This window comes from Meriones unguiculatus, chromosome X (genome assembly GCF_030254825.1).
Source record: "Meriones unguiculatus strain TT.TT164.6M chromosome X, Bangor_MerUng_6.1, whole genome shotgun sequence".
In the NCBI taxonomy this organism is placed as follows: Eukaryota; Metazoa; Chordata; class Mammalia; order Rodentia; family Muridae; genus Meriones; species Meriones unguiculatus.
In genome coordinates, this window is record NC_083369.1 from 140,889,688 (window position 1) to 140,913,755 (window position 24,068).

The window sequence follows — 24,068 nt, forward strand, 5'->3', positions numbered from 1 at the left end:
AGCTCAAAGCGTGAATGTCAGAAATGAGAAAATAGCCTCCATTGTCAGAGATATAGAACCCTGTTGTTTGGGGTAAAATGGCAGTGGAATTTCTACAATGCTCTAAGGACACTGACCAGAGGAACAGGACTTGGGGGTTCACAGCCATTCCCCGTGGTTAAAGTTGTGTGCAACATCTGCTCCCACAGCTTCTTAGCTCCCTTTCCTGGGATCTGAACCTTCAAGTCTTGGGTAGGAAGAGGACTCTATCTACTAAGTAAGAACTCTGATAATTCCCATTATCAGAGAAGCTTAAAACACCCTCGTCCCAGGATGAAATTTTCATACTTGAGTGGGTATCAGCCTCAGGCACAGGACTTTAATAGATCATTGACCAGAGTTTCTGACTGGGGATAGGTCCTGCAGATTTGCGTTTCTCACAAGGTTTCTAGGCTATGCTTTTCCTGCTCCTGGTTCTGGAATACACTGTGAGCATCACTGTCTAACGATGTGTATTAGCCAAGATGCGATACTAGGAAGGAGCCTGATAATAGCAGGGACTCCAAGGATGGACCAGGACAGTAGTAAGAAGTAGTATTAGGGCTGATTTGCTGCATACTCTGTTTAGAGGAGTCTTCAAGCTCTGAATCATATTTAGAGCAATGAGTGGTAGCAGGAGGGCTCAAATATAAACTAGGTTTACTATAAAGCCAATAAATGCGTGTCAATTGTACATCAAGGAGCAAGGTGGTTGTAATAACACCCTAACAAAACTTACTAGAAGCATAGTAGTTCAAAACTGGGGCTCTGCTGTAGTGTGTAAACATGTGCTCCAAAGGCCCTGTATTTGTGAACTTAATTACTAACGCAAGGATGTTGGGAGATGATGCCTAATGGAAGGTTTTTAAGAAATGAGGATTCTACTCTCATAAATGGATTAACATAGGTTATAAAAGGACTAAAGATTATGAGTTCAATCTTTTCCCTTTATGTGTATATGTATGTGCTGTGTGTGTGTGTGTGTGTGTGTGTGTGTGTGTGTGTGTGTATGTGTGTGGTGCATGAATATGAAAGCATAGATATGTATACTCATGGACATGCATAGAGAGACTAGAATAGACTGTTGGGTATTCTCTTACTCTTTTCCTTATTGGAATAGGGACCCTCAGTGAATCATAAGCTCACTGTATTGGGTAGGAGGGTTGGCCAGAGAACTATTTGAAACAGTAAACTCCCAGGATCCTCCTGTCTTCACTCCCCAACACTGGGGTTATAGGCATGTACAGCCATACCCGACTTCATATGTAGGTTCTAGAGATTTAAATTCCAGTCCTCCATGAGCTATTGTAGGAGGAGGCAGAAGAGAAATCTAGTGAGCTCCATCTGAGGTGGTTTTTTTTTAAAAGGGTAAGAAGAAAAGTAAGCTGAGAAAAGGGTGCATGGAAGGATTGCAGTTCAAAGAGGGTAACAAGGCAAGTAGGGAAGATGGAATATGAAGAGGAAACAGAGGAGCTGAGAATTATTATGTTCTTTATTGTTTAGTTTTGTCCTGTAGATCATGCAGAAATTATGGGCATGGTGCCTGGGAGATAGCTTAGTAGTTAAGAGGTTTGTTGTAAAAATATGAGGGCCTGAATCTAGAATCTGGTACGCACATAAGAAGCCAAGTATGGCCTGTGTTTCTGTAAGCACGATGCCGTGGGAAGCAGAGATGGAAGGATTGATGGGACTTGCTAGCTGCCAATCTAGCTCAGGGTTCAGGAGAGACTCTGCCTCAAAGGAATAAGGCAGCTAATGATAAAGAACAAGATATTGATTGTCCTCCCCTAGCCTCTTCATGTGTGCATACATGTGAGCATATGCAATACTCAGACACAAGAATGATTGGGTCACCAACCAAAGAGCAAGCATGGACTGGACCTAGGCCCCCTACACATACGTAGCTGATGCATAGCTCGGTCTTCATGTGGGTCCCCTAGAAACTGGAGCAGGGGCTATATCTGATACGGCTTCTGTTGCCTGCCTTCGGATCACTTTTCTCTTAACTGGGCTACCTTGACTGGCCACAGTGGAAGAGATTGTACTTAGTCCTGATGAGACTTGATGTGGCAGAGCAGGTTGGGAGGGGGGAAGGTGGCTACTCTTTCCTGAGGAGAAGGGGAAGGGGAAAAGGGGAAAGAGGATGGGAGGGTGGGACTAGGGGAAAAGGAGGAAGGAGGCTGCAGTTGGGGTTGGGATATAAATTAAATAAATAAATGAACGAGAATAAAAAAGAATAATTCAGGTGCTCATACTTGTAAAGCAATGTTCGTATCCACTGAGCTCTCTTGCCAGCCCTTTTGGTTTTGTTTGAGATAGCATCATATGTACCCCAGATTGGCCTCAAACTCATATATAGCTGAGGATTACCTTAAACTTCTGACCCTTCTGTCTCTACTCCTAGAGTGCTGCAATTACAAAGATATGCATCACCAGGCCAGTTTTATGTGCTGCTAGCAATCAAACTCAGGATCTGGTGCATAGTAGACAAGTACTTTACCAACTGATGTACATCCCCAACTTCTTGTTCTTTCTAGCCCATGGGATACTTTTCACCATGTTATAATACAACTCAACAGCCTTCACCAAACATGTTTCTTTCCTGTATCTTTAATACCCTAGCCTCAAGAACCATGAGGCAAATAGACTTCTATTATCTATAAACTGTTCAGTTTGTGGTATTCTACTATAGTAACAGAATACAGACCAAGATAGGCTTTCCAAGGGACACTGGCAATACCTTGAGACATTTTAAATTGCCACATCTGGAGAGGAATGGGTTCTAATGGCATCTATTGAACAGAGGGCAGAGATGCTGCTAAATACTCTGTGATGTACATTGGACAGTCCCCACAACAGAGAATGATCTGGCCCATGCAGAAGTACATTCAGACTGAATTTAGACATGGAAATGAAGAGTGGAATGCACATTACCATGTTTGTCAATTCCAACCCAACAGCTTCCCTTACGAAGAAACTATTCAACTGTCTTTGATCTTAGACACCGTGGGAACTTGACTCTCTTCAGTTATGTACCAAGTATTAATTAGGATACCTTTCTCTCTCATGTTTAAAAGAGAAGCATCATTTCAAAAGAATAAAATGGAAACGTGGTAAGCAAAGCCTTTCTGTTCAACCTCAGAGCAGAGGCTGGAGCACCACTCTTCTCGTGGGCAGCTTTTTCTGCTCAGATGAAAGGCGTGGAGACTTTGGGGAAAAGGCTAGCCATCAGGAAAACAAGAAAGCTTTCTTCTCTAATAGGACTGAAGTTAAAAGGTGATTGATTTTTAACCAACCTACGGAGCTGGGTACCGTCATAGGAAGGCCCTCACTCTGAATCCAGAGAGCAGAGGTATTGGGTGCACTTGATGAAAGGTGCTTTCTAGGAAGAGAGGGGACTTTGGGGAGACTGAGCATTGAGGGCTCTGGTATATATAAAGACATCAATGGGTGAGGAGGAGATGTGTTTCATTTGGGATGTGTCCAAATCTCCAGGCTCAGAATGAGTGAGCTTTGGGTAGAGAAAGTAAGCAAAAACCTCACAATGGCAGAAATCATTTAAAAGTCTCCACTTGTTCAACCTCCACTTACTACATAGCCAATGAGTTCTAGGCATGGTTCTAGGCTGCATCATGGGAAAATCAAATACAGTGTCTATCCTAAACTTAGAGGGATCAACAATCTAATGGTAACAATGAAGCCACATGTCACAACCATAGACAACAATTTCCAGGAGACAAGTCAATGAAGACATTGACTCAGAGGTAGGTGCTAACATCTAGTCTCCAAGTGAGTGATGTGTAACATGGAACTTAGACATGGAAATGAAGAGCGGAATGTACATTACCATGTTAGTCAATTCCAACCCAACAGCTTCCCTTACGAAGAAACTATTCAACTGTCTTTGATCTTAATACCAAGTATTAATTAGGATACCTTTCTCTCTCATGTTTAAAAGAGAAGCATCATTTCAAAAGAATAAAGTGGAAACGTGGGAAGCAAAGCCTTTCTGTTCGACCTCAGAGCAGAGGCTGGAGCACCACTCTTCTCGTGGGCAGCTTTTTCTGCTCAGATGAAAGGCGTAGAGACTTTGGGGAAAAGGCTAGCCATCAGGAAAACAAGAAAGCTTTCTTCTCTAATAGGACTGAAGTTGACACAAACTTAGCTTGTGTCCCACTCCCACCTCCAAACATACTTTATCCAGATGTCTGATCCCACCTCGTACAAATTCTGCTAGGGAGTTTTATTTTCCAAACCTATTCGTTCATCCAGAGCAGTGATTCTCAACCTTCCTAAGGCTGTAACCCTTTAATACAGTTCTTTATGTTGTGGTGACCTCCAACCATAAAATTTTGTTGCTACTTCATAACTATAATTTTGCTACTGTTAAGGATTGTAATGTAAATAAGTGAGATGTAGGGTATCTGATATATGACCCCCGTGAAAGAGTCATTCAACCGCAAAGGGATCATGACCCACAGGTTGAGAAGCCCTGATTTAGAGTCTTCTGCATCTATCATGTTGAATAGTTCAGAAAGATGCTAAAGAGGCCTGTCTTCTGGGCCATGTTTCTATCCTACAGAGACCACAAATCTGCACCAATTGTAATAAGAAAAAAGCGAGGCACCAGATGTGATAGGCTGAAGGCACCTCGAGGCATTTTGTTATGAATATTTAGATAGTTTTCCTCTTGTTATGAAAATGATGCCAATCTGTTCCACTGCATGAGTTGCTGATGAATTTCAGTATCATGAAAGCGTTTTGTTTAGGGTTGGGGTGGGGAGAATGTTTCCTGCTTAAGTAAATCTGGATCACTCAAAAAAAGACCCAACTCACATGAGTATTTTTGAGTCATCATAACTCTGGATCCTGATGTGAGCTTGTGGTTTAGTGTGTTGAGGAGACAGCTGGCAGGAAGAAACCACTCTCCTCTGTACCACGGGGCATTCTTTGCCATAGGTTTCTATTTTAGGCCAGGGGGAAGAAGCAAGGAGGCTGCCTGGATGTCAAGCTCAGGATCATTTCCAAAGGCTGCCCAGCACTCTGTATGTAACCTTTTACCTGAACACAGATGCAACGGTGGTATCCAGAAACAGGGAACTGATCCAAAGGTTGGAGGAATTACACTGGCTTAGGGTTCCATGAAATGGTAATCATGTGAGAGCAATTACCCTATTTTTTTTTTCTGGGTAAGAAATGCCAGAGGGAAAATGTATACAGTAAAATTCAGCTGGGCAAATTTTTGCTCCCAAATCCATAGAAAGTGCCCAAGAGTAAACAGTAAATCCCCCAAGACCTTGTTGACCTGATGCCCACTGCCAGGCATATTAACATCAATTCCCAACAATATTTCATACTCTCACAGAACTGTTCATCTTTTCCTTTGTCTCTCCCATTTGGCTATTCAATACTGTGGAGTGGAAACATCATTCACACTGAGTCCTAAAGGTTTCAAGACTGAAAGAGAGGATGAAGATGCTGGGAAAAAAACTAGGGGCTTTTCTTTATCTAGTGTAACATTCTGACTGGATATGTAAAGTAGACCATGAGAATAAAGGCCAGAGAAATTAAAGCAAGTTATTTGTCTGAGGCCATGTTAGTAGCTAAGACAAACACTCCATCCATTTTCTGTTAAATCCACCCCCCTTTTTTTGTGAGAAATCTATTCTACCACACGATGCTTTTTCTAACATCATATTTAAAGCACCAAACAAGGCATGGGCTACGGGCAGGATTCTGCATGCTCTAGGTAGCTGAGCATCTGCAACTGCGTGCATCACCTAGCCCAAGGAGCCCATCTTAGGCCCTGTGAACTGAAGTTCCCGGAAAAAAAAATGGCACATGTGTGTTGAAGGCTCTATGAGGCTGACTGACTTTCAGTTTTTGACTGAAGAGATAGAACACTGACAATCTTTGAGAGTCAAAATTATCTTGGGTTATCTTCATTCCTCTTAACAACCATTGACTACCTACCTTTGTATCAGGCAAAACCTTTGAAAAGTAGATTTAGCATTCACCAGACCAACAGCTAAGAATGTTATCAGAGAACATCTAAAACCTACAGCAGAGATTTCTCTGACTTGACCATGACCTGCCTACCTGCTGTTCCCACTGAACTATTGTGTAAAAGCCTTGATTTATGACTTTCTTTTGTTCTGTGGCTATAAAAAAAAAAGTTCATGTAACTGTTTCTGTATTGGAAGATGCCATGCAGATCAACCTAAAATGCATGTTGCCAGGCCATGGTCACTCTTGTTTGGCTTAGCAGAGACCATCTCTCTGAGAGCTGTGGCTTTTTGTTAAGGGCTTCCGTATTCCTCCTAGAATACCCTGTAGGGTGTGTTCACCAATGGGCACATGTGACTACTGAGCCCTAGGAAATGTGGCTGCTACTCTAAACTGAGATATACCATATACACAAACTGCATGTGACACTGTGAAGATGTCACACTGGAAAAAAAATTACATCACCTTATTGATAACTTTACAAGAATCATGTACTGAAAAGGTTGAATGTACATACACTGACTGAAACACGATGTATTAAAATTAGCTTCCGTTTTTTTTTCTTTTTTTATTAATTACACTTTACTCACTTTGAATCCCCCCATAAGCCCCTCCCTCCTCCCCTCCCGGTCCCACCCTCCATCCCCCTTCTTCACGCATGACCCTCCCCAAGTCCACTGATAGGGGAGGTCCTCTTCTCCTTCCTTCTGATCTTAGTCTATCAGATCTCATCAGGAATGGCTGCATTGTCTTCCTCTGTGGCCTGGTAAGACTGCTCTCCCCTCAGGGGGAGGTGATCAAAGAGCTTCCGTTTTTAATGTAGTCTCCGTAAATATTTAATTTCTCTATGTGGTTCATGTGATCGTTTTATTGGCTAGCATCATTATATAACGGAACTAATTTCTTTCCGTCCACTCACCTAACCCTTCCAAAAGACTTGAATCTCCTGCCTAGAGATACCATAGAAATATCTGGAGGTGTTCAAGAAAAGATGTAGGGCTGGAGGGGTGGCTCAGTGGTTAAGAGTATGTACTGCTCTTCCAGAGGACTGGAGTTCAGTTCCCAACATACCAACAATCAGGTAGCTCATAAATGATTGCTAGTCCAGTTACCAGGACTTCAATGCCTCTGATCTCTACAGGCACCCACATTCATGTACATATATCCCCATAAAGACACACATGCATGCACATAATTAGAAATAAAAATATTTTTTAAAAGATGTCTTGAAGAGGCCAACATAAGTGAAAGGGAAGTAATGTTGGCTTAGTGATTAGGCCTCTCTACTGGAAGATCCAGGAATCCCTGATGTGCTTTAGTTAGCATTCTCCTGGGTCCTTTGGCCACCTAATCTGTTTACATAGGGACAAACTCTATCTTTACATGTTGGCTCAATGTCTGTGACAGGAAACAATCAAACTGCCCAAATGAGAAAAAACAAACAAACAAAAAACAGAAGAATTCTGATTCTAATGTGTGCTGCCACTCTACTCATGGAGATTGAAGAAAAGCCATTTGTGTGCTTTTTTATGGATACGCAAAAGCTTTCAGAGATGTATAGGGATTTCTGGTAATTAGGAAACTCACTCTTTGTCCTGCTGTCCATTTCTGGTTTTGCTGGGTCTGCAGTTGATATAGCTGGAGGTAACTTCTTCCCAATTGTCTGAGGAAGAAATAAGATGATTTACACAGTGGGATGATTCATTTCCTTAATCAAAAGAACAAAATCAACATCACAATGAGAAAACCCCCAGACATGGTTCTAGACACCACAGCCATGAGCTGAGACTGCTCTGTGATTTGTCTGCCACATATTAATGAAACTTATCCTCACTGACAAACAAGAGGGTAAAACAGAAAGGGCTTGTCCTTGAAGGTTCTGGTGCCTCCTATTTCTCGTTTTCTCTTGATATTATTTACAGATCTGTTATTGTTTTGAACAGACAAAAAGATCCAGTTGTTTTCATGTTATGACAAGCTGAACAAATGTATTGAGGTGCACTGTCTGGCCCAATACAGATGCTCCAGAATAAGGCCATAATGGAAGAGTGGAAACAGGTGGGAGGAAATGAGGCAAAGGAACACAGGGAGGGATAACAGCTGAGAGAAAACGTGGAGGAATAGGAAGATGCACAGGCAGGCACAAGCTAGACTGTGCAGAACCACTGGGCCTTATATTAACTCCTTCTTATCACCTAAGATGTCACTTACTTTGTGGGATATGAGCAAAAATTATTCTAGTCCTTTACAAAGAGTCTATTTGTCTCCTAAAACAAGAACAAGGAGGGTCTTCAGCTCCATTCCTACCAGTCAGTTAGTGCTCCAAGTCATAAAAGGTCCACACTTCAGACCCTATGTACATCTATTAGTTTTGTTTCAAAAAAAAAATAAAAAACACTGAGTCTGTTCTGATTTCCCTTCTCCTTCGTTTGTAGTGAATTCTATCATTGTTATTTATGAGTCATCCACAGAAAAGACTGAATACTGTCTCTGTCTAATTCCCGAAGCCACAGGCTACCTAGCAGTTCAGAACCCAAGTGAGACACAGGAACAAACCAACCTAGTGGTTCCAGAGGTGAGGGCTGTCCCCACTCTTCTTCCTGCCATCACACCCACATGCACATGATTAGTGCCCAAGGAGAGATGCCCACTGACATGAGAACAACAGTTGTCACAACCAAGTAGCCAGATGAATTGGCATCTTCATCCATAAGGCCATTGGGGAAAAGTAAACTTCTCTGTCCCTTGAACATAGGAAGAGTAATAAGCTGTGTCATTAAAACAAAACAAAACAAAAAAACTGGCATGGGTGAGTTTTTCTTCAAATGAAACTCATTTGCCATTTATTATTTGAAAAGGTTCTTCATGTTGCAAACATTGGAACTAACGTTAAATATGCATAAATCACAGAAAGGAAAAAAAGAGAAATCAAATCTTCAGACATTCATGAATTTTTTAAAATGTTTGTGACGGAAAACCTTTACATTTTACATGGTGACATTTTTATTTAGTGCCACAAGGCTTTCTATATTGGATTAAAAAAATGAAAACCCTAAATAATATGCCACCTTCTACCAGTAAGTACTCAACATAATAGTATTTTATGGTTCTATGCAAGTGTCAAGGAAATTTTTTTTTTTTTAAGTTTGATGTTATTTTGCTAGAAGGTCAAATTTGATGAAGAGACAGTTTGGGGATTATGTTGAAAAGTGAGAGAACCCGGAAGCTCTGTTCACTATCAGCACTGCTGGAAGCACATCTGGCAATCTCTTCTGCCTCTCCTTTTGAGCAGGGAAAGCTGGAATAGAGCTTTGATCCCATTAGCACATCAGGAGGAGGCAAGCAAAAGCAAGGAGGACTTCAGTTCTCCCTGAGAGTAAAAAGAGAGGACCTGGGACTGTAACAACAGCGAGGGGCTGTTGTCCACTCTGCTTTAATCCCTCTCCTGGAGTAAGCAAGGAAACGAACCAACAAATAATCCACAAAAAGGAAGTAGGAAATGCATGGCTTGGGCTTTAAACCAGAAGTGTCATTTTTCTTCTGGTATCCACAGAAAGTGCTACCCTCCCGCTTGACATCCTGATTTGCCAGAACGTTCAACTCATCAGGTGCCAAGAAAGAGTACTGATTAAATACAGTTACAGGAAAAAAAAAAAAAAAAAAAAAGTGAATGCTCACTCTGTTTTTTCTCTTCATGGTTTCGGAAAAATCCACTGAACTGGCTTCCACGGATCTCAGCAATAGGGTTCACAGTGACGCTCACATTATGCTCATCTTCTCAGTTCTTCATCTTTGTGCGCCGTGATTAGAAGTCTAGAGGGCACACCATGTTCCTCCCTCCCTCAGTCTGCTCCCAGAGGGATTCCAAAGACGGGAAGCACTATGGTACTTCTCTCTGGGCTAGAAGCTACACTGCCTACTAAACTGGCAACACCTGAAAACTTGTCAGCCCGGGATATTCCCAGGCCCTGCCCTAGTCTTGCTCAATCAGAAGCAACTGGGCATGGTGTCCAAGCAGTCTCTGAGGGAACACACCCTTCATGAGACTCTGCTGCATGCTCCAGTTTAGGAACCACTGACCCAGATGTAGCAGGAATTCTGTTAGTGAGAATTAAAGGTCCTTTATTGGATTGAAAGCTCAGTACCTGTCTCCATACCTAAAGACAACAGAAGTCATCTTTTAATGCTTTCAATGCTTTTAAGTCATCTTTTCTTCCTTCTCTGTTTCCACAACATGCTCCCTGCTTTCTTTTTTTCTCGCTGGTTTAAGAACTTAACATTGCTATTTAAAGGACACATATCTGTCTATGTCGCCTATAATGGAAGCTCACCTACAAGGCCGTCCCACCCCCACTGTTTTATTGTGCACAAATAAAACAGGACAAGCACCAGTGAGGTGCTTGGGGGTCGTGCTGCCGTGGCACACGGCCGCTCCTGAGAGATCAGCTAGCAGACGCCTATCACAGAGTGACTTCAGAAGGAACAGGCTTGCAAGTTGTGCTTTCAAGCTTGGCCCGACATTTCCTTTTGCTTTCTCTGCAAATACTTAAACATTTCCCAGCATAAATACCCATGTTGCTCTTGCATGCTTGTGCCCTGACCCAGAAGCTGTTATTTAGAATGGCAGTGGTTATGCATAGAGAGGAACACACATAGCTGAATTCTCCACAAACAGGCTATCACTTTGGATATGTTTTAAGATTCAGTAATTACCACCTTAGTATCCCTTTTTGCTGTCTTACCTACATCCCCAAATCCATTTTAAACCTATTTTAGGGGCTAGAGAGATGGGTTAGTGATTAAGAATACCTAATTGCTCTCACAGAAGACCTAGGTTTGGTTCCTAGCACCTACATCTGGTGGCTCAAATGACCTGTAACTTCAGTTTCAGGGCATCCAATGCCCTCTGGAGTCTGAGGGCATCTTCACAAATATGGTACATATAGATTCATGTAGGTATATAATAGAATATATGCATAAATAAAAATAATAAATACATCTTTAAAAAAACAAAGCCAGGACTGAAGAGGTGGCTTAGTCATCTGCTCTCGAAAAGGACCGATTCCATTCCCAGCACCCTCTTAGCAGTTCACAACTGTCTGTAACTCCAGTTTCAGAGGATCTGGTGCACTCTTCTGGCCTCCACAGACAGTGACTGAACATGGTGATCATCCATGCAGATAAAACACCTATATATGTTATATAATTTAAAAAATAAAACCCAATTTCTAAAAAAATAAAAAAAACAACAAAACAGAAAACCTATTCCTTTGAATAATGATTTGAATCCATCTCCCTCTTAATAAATAAATAAATAAAATAAATAAAAGTTCTTGCCAAGAGCACTATTCAAACTTTGGTGTATTTGGGTGATGGGGAAGGTAATCTTGTCTACAGTGGGAGTTTCATGCAGACGTGTCCTTTAACTCCACAAGATCCAGCAATACAGCATCAGAACAGATAAATACCATATGATCTCAATTAGCAGAGCAAGTAACTTTTTCCCTTTTACATGCCAAGATAAAGACAATCACTGGGTTTGAGTTCAGGGAAACCTAGTTTGCAAATGATGAATGTATCTGTTCCTCTCTGTGACTGTGGAATGTGAGAACAGCACCCTGCTCAAACAATTGGTCTAAAAGCTGTTATAATTCAGATGCAAACTCCCTGGAGTGGAAAAAGTTTCTGACCACGAGGCCATACTTAAAACCCATCTCTAAAAATCCCCTTTCTGAAGACCACTGTACACAACCCTTACAATCCAAAGGCAGCCAGGATCAATGGGGCAGGGGTGGGGGCTCCCTGCATCCTAGCAGTTGGCAGGGCCTCCTGTCCATAGGCAAGGCTTTCTGGAAGCTGTTCTAGAAGTATATGATGGTCTGAGAAACTACACATAGCCATAGCTCACGCACTCATACAAAGCCAAACACAAGGGTAAAAACCCAAGATCAAAGATGCCTCTTTCGTGGTATTCTCTATACAACACTAACATCTGACAGTACACTTTCTCTTCCTGTCCATTATGGACTCATTAGGGCCTATTCAATGTGAAGCAAGAACACAGACCAGAAGGCAGGAAGCTGTCGTGCACTGAAATGACAACTTTGTGGGGCCGGTTCTCTACAGTAGTGTGCTGAGGGATACCCAATAGTGTGGTACGGTTACCCTTATCCTACTCATCTCCAGGCTCTGGAGAGATACTGAGTAGAGAGCAGTGAGGGAAGGCAACACCAAACCATATCTGCATATAACTGTATCTGCAGCTTTTTAGTTTTTGTTTTCCATCAAAACCCTTATCTTTATTTTCACACACTCCTTTCATGGGTACCTATGACTGATGGCATTATGAAAAGTCTTCTTGGCTTTTGGTAGGGAGGGTAGGAGTCGAGCATGTCAGAGCCAGAAGAGAACAATTACAAAGAGCTGTCTTTACAATGGACTGCCTTGTGGGCTCCCTCTGGAAGGCTTCTCAGTTCTCTAACTGCCAATTTGCCTGCATTTGGTGCACTCCACTTCAACTATATCATATCAACAACAAAACATATGCCATAGGAAAACACAACTTGGAGTTTTAAAAATAAAAGGCATAGTCCAGCAAAGAGAATAAGAACATTTGTAGTTCTAGGCCAGCATTGGGGTTTGCCTTTGACATACCTCCTGTGTTGCTACGTCAATTATAACATTTCAGGGCACATTCTCTTAAGCCAATGAGAAAAACCAAAATGTTAAGAATAATCTTCTGCTGGGCATGGTGGCTCGTGTCTGTAAATGCCAGCACCTGGGAGGGCTGAGGCAGGAGGATTATTGAATTTAAGGCCAGCTTTAGAAGCATAAACAAAACCCTGTCTTTAAAAAGGCAAAATAAATAAAAGTTCAAAGATAAGTAAATTTTTTTCTGATTATGAAATTGATCGTAATACTTAAGAGATATTCAGATGATTTTCATTTACCGGAGTTGTTTTGAAAATTTAGAATCCAAATTCTGTTGAAGCTCTTTGTCTGACCATGATTAAAGCCTTGTCCGATTCATGGCTGCTTTAGAAGGCCTGTCTACTATAAAACATTTGGCAGTTTAAGTACCCTTGTTTCAGAAATGGAGCAAGACCTAGATGTTTATTATTTTCTTCATAAAATTTGAGGTTAGTTAGTGGTTGCTTGGTAAAACAGAGAGCTCCGGATATCACTCATGGCCCATTAACCCTAGCATAAACATCCAATTATATCAGGTACAAAGAGAGGAGATGGCCTCCTTGACAAATCAGAGGACCCCTCTACCTCCTGGAGAGGAACCCCACTGTTTTAGTTATTGTGATATATCAGTATTTCCCAGCCTGGTCATTGTTGACAGCACACTGCCTAACTTGTCCAATCAGTGTTTTCCCAGGTTCCATCACTTTTCTTTTAATGCATACACATGCATTAAAAATAAAAGGCATGGTTCAATACAGTGAAAAAGACACACACACACATACAACCATCCTGAAATAATCTTCAGAAGTATGTTCCCCTACAATGCTCTACTTACTAAGTAATGACCAAAACACCTAATCCCTAACTTGATAAATCTGGAAAACACTGAATACTGCTTAAACCCTATAAAGTTAGTATTTAACTTTATCTTTAAGCCTGTCTCAGTATATTCCAGTCTTCCCCAAGCATAGAACTTCTTTTGACAGCCAGTAGAACACCACAAGAATGAGTAGTCTACAGAAAAAGTAGGTGAACAACATCTCTTTCCTAAGGTTTCTTACATATTTTCTTTTTTTAATTTATTTTTTATTTTTTTATTAATTCAATTTACACCTCAGTCATTGGAACCTCCCTCCTCTCCTCTCAGTTCGACTCACTCTCCCACATCCTCCCTCTCCCTATTTCTTCAGAATAGGGGAGTCCCCATCCAGATACCCCAGCTTATCTATCCACAGGAGGACTGAGTTCCTTTTCCTCCCCCTGTGGCCTAGTAGGGCAGTCTCATCAGGGGGAAATGATCAAAAAGTGGGTAACATAGTCCATGTCAGAGATACCCCCCAGTCCCCTGACTGTTGGGCCCTCATGGAGCCTAAGATGCCCATCACTCTTTATAAGTAGAGGACCTAGGTCCAGACCATGCATTGCCCTTGGTTGGTGCTTCAGACTCCACCGGCCCCTCTGAGCCCTGGCTGATTGGCTCTGAGGTCCTTTTTCCCACTCTTCCACAATTACCTCTGTCTATTCTATTTCCCCTTCTGATTGGGATTTATGTGTCCTCCCTAGGGTCCTCCTTGTTACTTTTCTTCCTGGAGTCTGTACATTGTAGTATGTCTATTCTGTACTAAATGACTAAAATCCACTTATAAGTGAGTACATACCATATATGTCCTTCTGGGTCTGTGCTACCTCTCTCGGGATGATCTTTTCTAGTTCCATCCATTTACCTGTAAATTTCATGATTTCTTTGTTTTTCTGTTAATTAAATTTTTATTTTTTTTACATTAATTACATTTTATCCACTTTGCATCCCAGCTGTAGCCTCCTCCCTCATTCCCCCCCAATCCCACCCTCCCTCCCTCATCTCCTGCCATGCCCCTCTCCAAGTCCACCTATAGGGGAGGTCCACCTATCCTTCCATCTGACCCTAGCTTATCAGACCTCATCAGGACTGGCTGCAATGTCCTCCTCTTTGTCCTGGCAGGGCTGCTCCTCCCTCAGGGGTGGGGAGGAGTGGTCAAAGAGCCAGTCTCTGAGTTCACATCAGAGACAGTCCCTCTTGCCCTTACTAGGGAACCCACTTGGATACAGATACTGAGCTGCCATGGACTACATCTGAACAGGGTTTCTACGTTATATCCATGAATGGTCCTTGGTTGGAGTATCAGTCTCAGAAAATATCCCTGTGCCCAGATATTTTGATGCTGTTGCTCTCCTTGTGGCACTCCTATATGCTCCAGGTCTTACTAACTACTTCCTCTTTCATATGATTCCCTGCACTCTGCCCAAAGTTTAGTTATGAGTCTCAGCATCTGCTTTGATACACTGCTGGGTAGAGTCTTTCAGAGACCCTCTGTGGTAGGCTCCTGTACCGTTCCCTGTTTTCTCCCTCTTCCAATGTCCTTCCCCTTTGTCTTTCCGAGTGAGGATTGATCCTCTTACCTCAGGTCCTCCTTCTTGCTTATCTTCTTTAAGTGTACAGATTTTATTATGTTTATCCTATCTTATAGGTCTAGTATCCACTTATAAGAGAGTATATACCATGTGTGTCTTTCTGCTTCTGGGATACCTCACTTAGGATGATATTTTCTAGATCCCACCATTTGCCTGCAAGTTTCATGATTTTCTTGTTTTTAATTGCTGAGTAGTAGCCATTGTGTAAATGTTCCTCCGTTGAGGGACATCTGGGTTGTTTCCAGGTTCTGGCTATTACAAATAAAGCTGCTATGAACATGGTTGAGCAAATGGGGTACAGAACTAAACAGAGAATTCTCAACAGAGGAATCTTGAATGGTAGAGAAGCACTTAAGAAATGCTCCTTAGTCATGCAAATCAAAACAACCCTGAGATTTCACCTTACACCCATCGGAATGGCTAAGATCAAAAACTCAAGTGACAACACATGCTGGAGAGGATGTGGAGAAAGGGAAACCGTTTTCCATTGCTGGTGGGATGTAAACTTGTACAACCATTATGGAAATCAATCTGGAGCTTTCTCAGAAAACTGGGAATAGCCATAACTCAAGATCCAGCTATATCACTTCTGGGCATACCCCCAAAAGATGCTCCACCCTACAACAAGGACATTTGCTCTTGAATGCCCTAGAATCATGACTTGGAACTCCCTTTCAATGATCATTGTCATTATACCTTATAGTGGATCCAGCAACAGAATTCTGATTTCATATTCCCCCTTCCTCTTTGACTCTGATCTAGATCCTGTAACCCTCTCAAGGATTACTGAATCATCTTTCAGATGAGGATCCATTGATTTATCATAAGACAGTTTTCAAATACCCCCCTACACCACTTAACACACCTGCATCAAAGCAACCAAAGTATGTGCTTGTTACTTGTTCATGGAGATCCCCAAAGAAGAAATGTGAAGAAATACTTCTAATTCTTTCACCTTGCCATAGCTCAGAACAGTTCATAACTTTTCTTAACCTCTCAAGACTAACAGTAAACTTTCTCTAAATACAGCATGACCTCTTGACTCAACTTGGATTCTTCCACGAGTGCTTCCGGAGTTTCTTCTTTTAATCTGTCCATAACAAATCTTTATTATCTATCATTCTGCTACATATAAAGTATTTTATGTTTGTGTCTGTATATATGTATAAGGATATATATACTTGCATATATGAATATGAGAGACGGAGAGAAAGAGACATAGAGAGAGAGAGAGAGAGACAGAGACACAGAGAGAATATGAAAGTGTTGTTGGTATGAAGAATTTGAGCCAGGTTCTGTTCTTTATCCTTGACTCTACTTCCTGCCAGGATGTGATTTGGCTCATTTGCTTGTTTACTGAACACCTCTAAAAGCATGCCTTTAAAAAGTTTAAAGAATCATAAAACGGTAACAGAAATGGTGACAACTGTCTCTTTGTGAAATCAAAATAATTTTTGCAGTTATCTGAGGCTTCTACCCATGCTTAAGTGCTCAATGAGATGCAGCATGTAATTCACAGAATATTAAAATCTTAGATGTTGCCTCTACAGATACCTGACAACATATGAAAAAACGGTTTGTATTTTACCTCCACTGTTGCCAATCATGTGCAAAAAGATAACAGTAAGTTCACACTCTGAGGAGTTGGTCACAGAGATAAATTCCAGAGCTCAGGGACCTCATGCAGAGGGTCAAAGATATGTTTCTCTGTGCTCTGCTGCAAGTACAATAAACGCCATGTATAGATAGAGGGAAAAAAATAGCTGTTAGCCAATCTACATGAGGAAATGAGCCTCAAAGATGGCAGCCATGAGGCTTGTGCTAAATTCAGAAAGGTGGGTAGGAGGTGGCCTAAGAATGTAGTAGAAAGGGTGTTTGGGTTGAATAAAAACAAGGAAGTAAGGTAAAAATGGATGCAGGAGCTGGGCGTAGTGGGTGTGCTCAAGAGACTCAGGCAGGAGACTCACTTGAGTCATGAGCAGCTGTTCAGAGAGGATGTGGGTGGAGGCACACAGAGACAGTGTAGCTTTAGGCCCACGAGCCAGCAAGGTAAGTAAAAGTCACTGTTACAGTAGCTTTGTGACTTATCCCCGGGACATCTGGTCACCAGGAAAAGTAAAGAGAGGTGTGATGATCCAATCTGGGATGCTAAAACTGATACAGAAAGAAGAAACAAAAGGCTAAACTGAAGGGACTGTGGGGAAGCTGCCACTATCCTCCAGTTAAAGCAGTGAAACCATACTTGCCTAAGCCACAGCTCCCAGCTGCTACAGACAAAGATCAGCGACTGAAAACTGGTTTGCATATGGCAGGAACACTCCTGATTTTGTGTGCTCTTGAGTCTACATGCGTGCATACCACATAGTTAAGTGCCAACCATGTCTAAAAAGATAACGGCAAGTTCACATTCTGAGGAGCTGGTCGTAGAGGCAAATCCCAGGAATCAGGGACCTAATGGGAAGGATCAAAGTAGATCCGTTTCTCTGTGCTCTGCTGCTAGTGTGGAAACTTAGAGGAAAATAATAGGTCTTTAATAGCTTTGAGCATTTTGCTTTCTGCAGGAAAAAAAATCAATCTGCTATTTGAAAACTAAAACATTAAGAAAAATCATATAGACACATGAGAAGCTCTTGACACACAAAAAACATCTTTTTTTATCTGACAAGTTTAAAGTAAATTGCATAATCAATTTTGACTCCAATATTTTTTTCCCAGAATGAATTTCTAGAGAAAGCTTTCTGTTCTTCAGATCAGGGAAGGAAAATGAAGTAGCTTCAGTCTAAAACCAGGTCACAGTCAGAGCCATGATTTGTTGCACTGTTTTCAAGCAGAACCACAATCTTAAAAACAACAACAACAACAACAAAAAAAAAACAAATATGCTTAGAGCAAACAATGGAGTACTATTCAGCCTTAAAAAGGCAATCCTGACACTACAACATGAATTGCCCTGGTGAATATTATACTAGGTGAATGAAGCCAGTCATAAAAAAAAATAGAAACTTGGGGTGGGGGTAGAAGAACTTCCTCTGTATCTGTGCCTTCTGCTCCATAGACATAACTACTTCAGATTTAGAATACTTGGAAAGGCTATTGCCTCCATGTTAAATCATCAGACTCTTGTCATCACCTCCTAAACAATGCAGTAGAACTATTTATGTTTTGTACAGATGAACATCATAGATTTTTTTATATCCCTTGGGGGGAGTTCCTATAAATAATCCCCCATAAATGTCAAAGGATGATTATACTGTATAATTCCATTTATTCTGCTGTGCTAGAAATCAAATCCAGAGCTTCATGCTTTCTCGACAAGTGCTCTAACATCCAACTACAACCCTAGCTATAATTCCATTTATAGGAGTTATATATGCTATATTCCGTCTCAGTCTTAGATGAAATAGTTTTATATAAGATACCCTATTGATTCCATGAAGCCATCCTCTAAATCTGGCTAATGCTAAAGTAGTTCTGAACTTAATCATGTAAGATTCATTCTTTACTCTCACCACCAGCTCCACAGACTTCTAAAATAATAACACTTCTTTTAAAGAATCATATGGGCTCCTGCAATTTACAGAAGGACAGAGGAAATACAGCTTGAGTTATTTAAAGACTAAGGAGATAGCTCAGTTCATAAAGCGCTTGTTGTATAGGCAGAAAGCCCGAAGTATAGAAGAAAGCCCAGAGGGGCGTCAAAGTTAGAAAGCCACAAAGAAAGCCAGGTGGGGTTGTGCACACTTGTGATACCACCACTGAAGGATACAGAAACTAAAGGATCCCTGGGGGTTCACTGACCAGCCAGTTTAGCCTCATTGGTAAGCTCCAGGTCCTACTCTCTCAAAAAGCAAGGTGAACATTGATCCTAAGAAACAAGGAACAGGAACTAGACCCATGGCCTTCAGACACATATGCACAAACATGCACATACACAAGATATTTTTTAAAGGCTCAATGGTGTTATTTTAGATACTGTTTTGATTATGAGAGATGAGTTCGGGTTATATATGGATTGCAAATAGGAAGTTTCCTGGAGGACAGATTCACATCTGAGACATCTTCTGTGCACACAGCAGTATACTTAGAAAGCTGATTCCAAGCTATTTTCAGAATAAAAGTCCCAGTAGAGAATGCTTGGAAAATTCTATCCGTGCAATTCTAGCATTTGGAAGGGTGCTGGAGGAAAACCATGAATTTGAGGCTAGCTCAAGCTACACAGGGTTAAAAAAGACAGTGGGTTGAAAATAGGGATCATCAGTTAAGAGTGCACTGCTCTACAGTGGCAGATGTGAGTGTGCTTCCCAACACTCATATCTGGTAAATCATAACCCCATATAGCTACAGCTCTAACGGTATCTAACACCTCTGGCTCTTATGGGCAGTGGGACTTGTCCGCACATGCGTGTGCATGGGTGCACACACAAGTACCCACAAACATAATAAAGTAAGTCAATGAGGAATAAGAAGGAACTAGAGGGGTGGTTCAACAGTAAAGAACACTGGCTGTTCTTCCAAAGGACCCAGGTTTGATTTCCAGAACCAACATGGCGGTATACAGCATCAGTCACTCCAGTTCTAGACGATCCATTGTCTCTTGGTCTCTGCAGGCATCAGGCACACACATGGTATATATACACATAAAGGCCAAAACCACCTCTACACAGAATGAAATACAAATAAAAATTAAAAGAGACTTCAGAATAAACAGTCAAGGAAAGAATGAAGATTCTCCGAAGAGAGGTTGAATGAACTTAAAATCAGGTCACAAGTGAGCAGGACATACCCAACGACAGGAGCAAATCAACCTCGATTCTGTGCTTCCCACAAAAATGTCTTAGGTGACAAAGACAAAAGTGCCCTCCCATGGAAGAGGAGCTCTCACTGTCCTTGATATCAGGTTTCCGACTACTCCTTTCTGTGTTTCATTAACTAGGATGAAGACATGATGGTAGAGGGCTACCCTGGGAACCTTTAACTATTTCCAAGCACCTTATTCATTGGATGAGCTACATATACTTCTGTAAAATAGCCATTTATCACCCATCAGAAAATAGCCTTATGGTGGTACTAGGGACATCAAAATGAAACAAGTAAACCAATCCCCTTCTCCACATCCACTCCAGCATGTGTTGTCACTTGAGTTTTTGATCTTAGCCATTCTGATCAGTGTGAGGTGGAATCTCAGGGCTGTTTTGCATTTCCCTGATGACTAAGAATGTTGAGCATTTGTTTAAGTGCTTCTCAGCTGTTCAAGATTCCTCTGTTGTGAATTCTCAGTTTAGCTCTGAGAATTGGATTACTTGATTTGTTGATTTCTGGTGGGAGCGCAAATTTGTACAACCTCTCTGGAAATCAATCTGACCCTTTCTCAGAAAATTGGGAATAGCACTACCTCAAGATACAGTTATACTATTCCTGGGTATATACTCAAAAGATGCCTCACCATTCAATAAGGATAATTGCTCAACTATGTGTATAGCAGCTTTATTCATAATAGCCAGAACCTGGAGACAACCTAGAAGTTTCCTCAGTGGAGAAATGGATACAGAAATTGTGGCACATTTACACAATGGAATACTACTCAGCTACTAAAAACAAGGAAATCATAAAATTTGTAGGCAAATGGATGGAACTAGAAAAGATCATCCTGAGTGAGGGTGACCCAGAAAGACACCCATGGTATACACTCACTGATAAGCAGATATTAGACCTATAGTACAGGATAACCATACTACAAAGCACAGACCCAAAGAAGCTAAGTAACAAGGAGATCCCAAGGGAGAGTGCCGGAATGTCACTTAGAAGTGGAAATAGAATAGACAGCATAAGTGAATGAAGAGAGGGAATTGGGAAGGAGATGGAATGGGGAGGAAAACAAGGATGGAGATCAGATGTGGGGAGAATGGGGTGCAAGATGAGAAGGCTAGAAACAAGAAGGGAAACTGAGGGGGGACATCTGTTTGTCAAGCTGGAGGCCTGTGACAGGGTAGGCTCCTCGGAGGACATGAGTGTGATTCTAGCTGAGACTCCAAAATAAGGGGACATGAAGACTGAAGGGATCCACCTTCTAGCCAGGCAGGACTGTGGATGGAGGGGATCAACAACCTACTGACAAAACCTGTGATCCAAAAATTACCCTACCTACAAGAAGTGCAGAGATAAAAAGGGAACAAAGATTGAGGGAATGACCAACCAATAACTGGCCCAACCTGAGATCCACCCCATGGTAGAGAGCCGGTCCCTGACACTAACAATACTTTGCTGTGATTGCAGACAGGAGCCTAACAGATTCTGGGACTTGCGGCCAAGCATGTGGCAGAGCTCAGGGAGTCCTGTGAATATGTTGGGGAAAAGATGGAAGGACCTGGAGGGGACAGGAAGCTCAGAAGAAGACCAACAGAGACAACTAATACAGTCACATGGGGACTTTCAGAGACTGAGACACCAACTAAGGACCAGGCATGGTCTGGACCTAGTTCCTCCGCACACATGTAGCTGATGGGCAGTTTGGTCTTCATGTGGGTTGCCTGGTGAGTAGAAGGGGAGCCTGTTTTTATCATGGACTCTATTGCCTGGCCTCTGGAAATGAAGATATGCTTAGTCCTGATGTGAATTGATGTGCTGGGGAGGGTTGATACGGGGGGGGGGGGGAGGGCTCTCCTTTTCTTGAGGGGAAAAGGAAAGGGGAAAGGGGGAAACTGGAAGGAGAGGATGGAGGGTGTACCCTCCGGATGTAAAATAAATTTAAAAAGAAAAGAAAAATAAATTAAAAAAATAAACAAATCCTACCTTTTGGCATCTAGTGATAAGTTTGCACTGAGGGTAAATTGTCTCAAAAAGTTATTGGCTATGTGATCTGGGGCAAACTACTTCCCTTCCTCATATGACAGTTCCCTCTTCTAAAATGAAGATAATGGTGAAAATGTCATAGGTTTGTCTAGAAGGATACAATGGCATGTGTGTAATGTGTTTATTGCTATATTTTACTGAATACCTCCCCACCCCCCCAAGGGAGGAGCAGTCCTGCTACGCCACAGAGGAGGACTTTGCAGCCAGTTCTGAAGATACCTGATAAAACAGGGTCAGATGAAAGGGAAGGAGGTCCTCCCCAATCAGTGGACTTGGAAAGGGGCAGGGAGGAGATGAGGGAGGGAGGGTGGAGTTGGGAGGGAATGAGGAGCGGGATATAGTTGGGATACAGAGTTAATAAAATGTAACTAATAATAAAAATAATAATAATAAAAAAGATCTGGTTGTAGAGGCTACTCAGTGGTTAAACGGCTTGCTATGCACAGCTCAAGGACTTAAGTTCAGATCCCAGGAAGCCACATTAAGTCCTGGCAAGCTGGTGGCCTGTCTGTAATACCAGTCTCAGAAGCTAGCAGATGGAGATCCCCAGAGCAAGCCTCCTAGGAAGACTAACCAACCATATTGGTGAGCTGAGCTAGTTGGTTGGAGAAACCCTGCCTCAATGAAGAAGGTGAAGGAGGGATCAATGGAGAACGATTGCCAACATCAGCTTCAGGCCTTCACACGTGTACAAAGAAGTCCGTACACAAGGCTTGCATATATCCACACACATGGCCACCATGAAAAGTGAAATTTCAACCATCATGATACCTATATGTGAATTCTACTTTGAAAGAATGCTCTATTAAACAGGTTTTTTTCACCCAGTAGTAGGCTAGCAGGCCATTAACCACCTATTTCATTGCTTGAGGATTGGAGAACAGACAGCCACAGAGCAGAGACATTCCTGGAGAAAGCTGACAAATCTGGAAACTGGGGAGATTTGAGAAGTAACATCCACTGTCACAGAGCTGTTGCTGGGAGATTAATGGGGAAAGGGGAACTGAGGTGAGCGAAGTCCATAGACGTTTTCAATCAATAAAAGTGGTACACCGACAATGAGCGGCAAGAATGACATCCCAGAGGACCCTCCAACGTATGCCCATGACAGCTGCTTCTGGCTGCATTCAAACTGTTATCTACTGTTTACGATGACAAAACAACAAGGCGTGTGTCTGGGGAAAACGGCCTGTTGTCTGTGAACAGAAAGCCTTTGATTGAGAATTTCGGTACTCAGGAACAAACACGCCACCATAGAAAACTATCCCAAGCCATCTTTTACAAAGTTTGGCCTCTGTCCACTAATGGATGAAGAAATTCCAAGCTCCTGGGCCAAAGATACTCCTCCCAAGGTAATGGGCCAAATGAGACCACACACTCGCATGGTACAGATTTCTTTAAGCCATTTGGAAATTGCTAACAGATACTTAACATGAAAAGTTGAATTCATACTCCTCTACCTGGAAGTGGCCAAGCCTCTTGCCAAAAGCAGCACTGAAAGGCTTCTTTCAAAATTAGCAAGGGGGCTAGTGAGATGGCTTGGTGGTAAAGCTGTCTGCCGCCAAGCCTGATGACTGAGTTCTACTTCCAACACTCATATTGTAGGAAGGAAGAGCTGATATACTGTTCAGATCTTATGTAGAGTATCTGAAACTCAACAAGCCTAGCTCACCAAGGCCTAACTGTTGCCAAGGAAGTATTCTACTATCCTCAGTTATAATGTAGGAGATTTCAATATAATGTTGAAAGGAATCAATGCAATCCACAAATTCTAGCCCTCTGAGATCATCCGAGTGTCTTTAGCCTTAACAAAGAGCCTTGGGGGCCAGTGAGATAGCTCAGAGGGTGAAAGGTACTTCTGACCAAATCTGACCACCTGAGTTTCACAGGCCAGAAGGAGAGAACAAATTTCCGCAAGTTGTTCCCTGATCTCCGCACGCATGCTGTGCCAAACATTCTCTCTCTGTGTCTCTTTCTTTCTTTCTTTCTTTCTTTCTTTCTTTCTTTCTTTCTTTCTTTCTTTCTTTCTTTCTTTCTTTCTTTCTCTTTCTTTC

The 24,068-nt window shown here is 41.9% G+C and overlaps 1 protein-coding gene across 12 annotated transcripts in view; it reads right to left on the minus strand.

The window, feature by feature from the left end:
* Positions 1-24,068, minus strand: part of Sh3kbp1 (SH3 domain containing kinase binding protein 1) — a 362,797-nt gene that overhangs the window by 106,646 nt on the left and 232,083 nt on the right. For 11 of the 12 annotated variants that reach the window (XM_060375097.1, XM_060375099.1, XM_060375093.1 and 8 more), the window contains one exon: positions 7,612-7,687. In XM_060375097.1, coding sequence (XP_060231080.1) covers positions 7,612-7,687 — 76 coding nt within the window. Of the gene's footprint in view, positions 1-7,611; positions 7,688-9,702; positions 9,908-24,068 lie in introns of those variants that run through there. The other variant, XM_060375102.1, reaches the window with a different exon arrangement.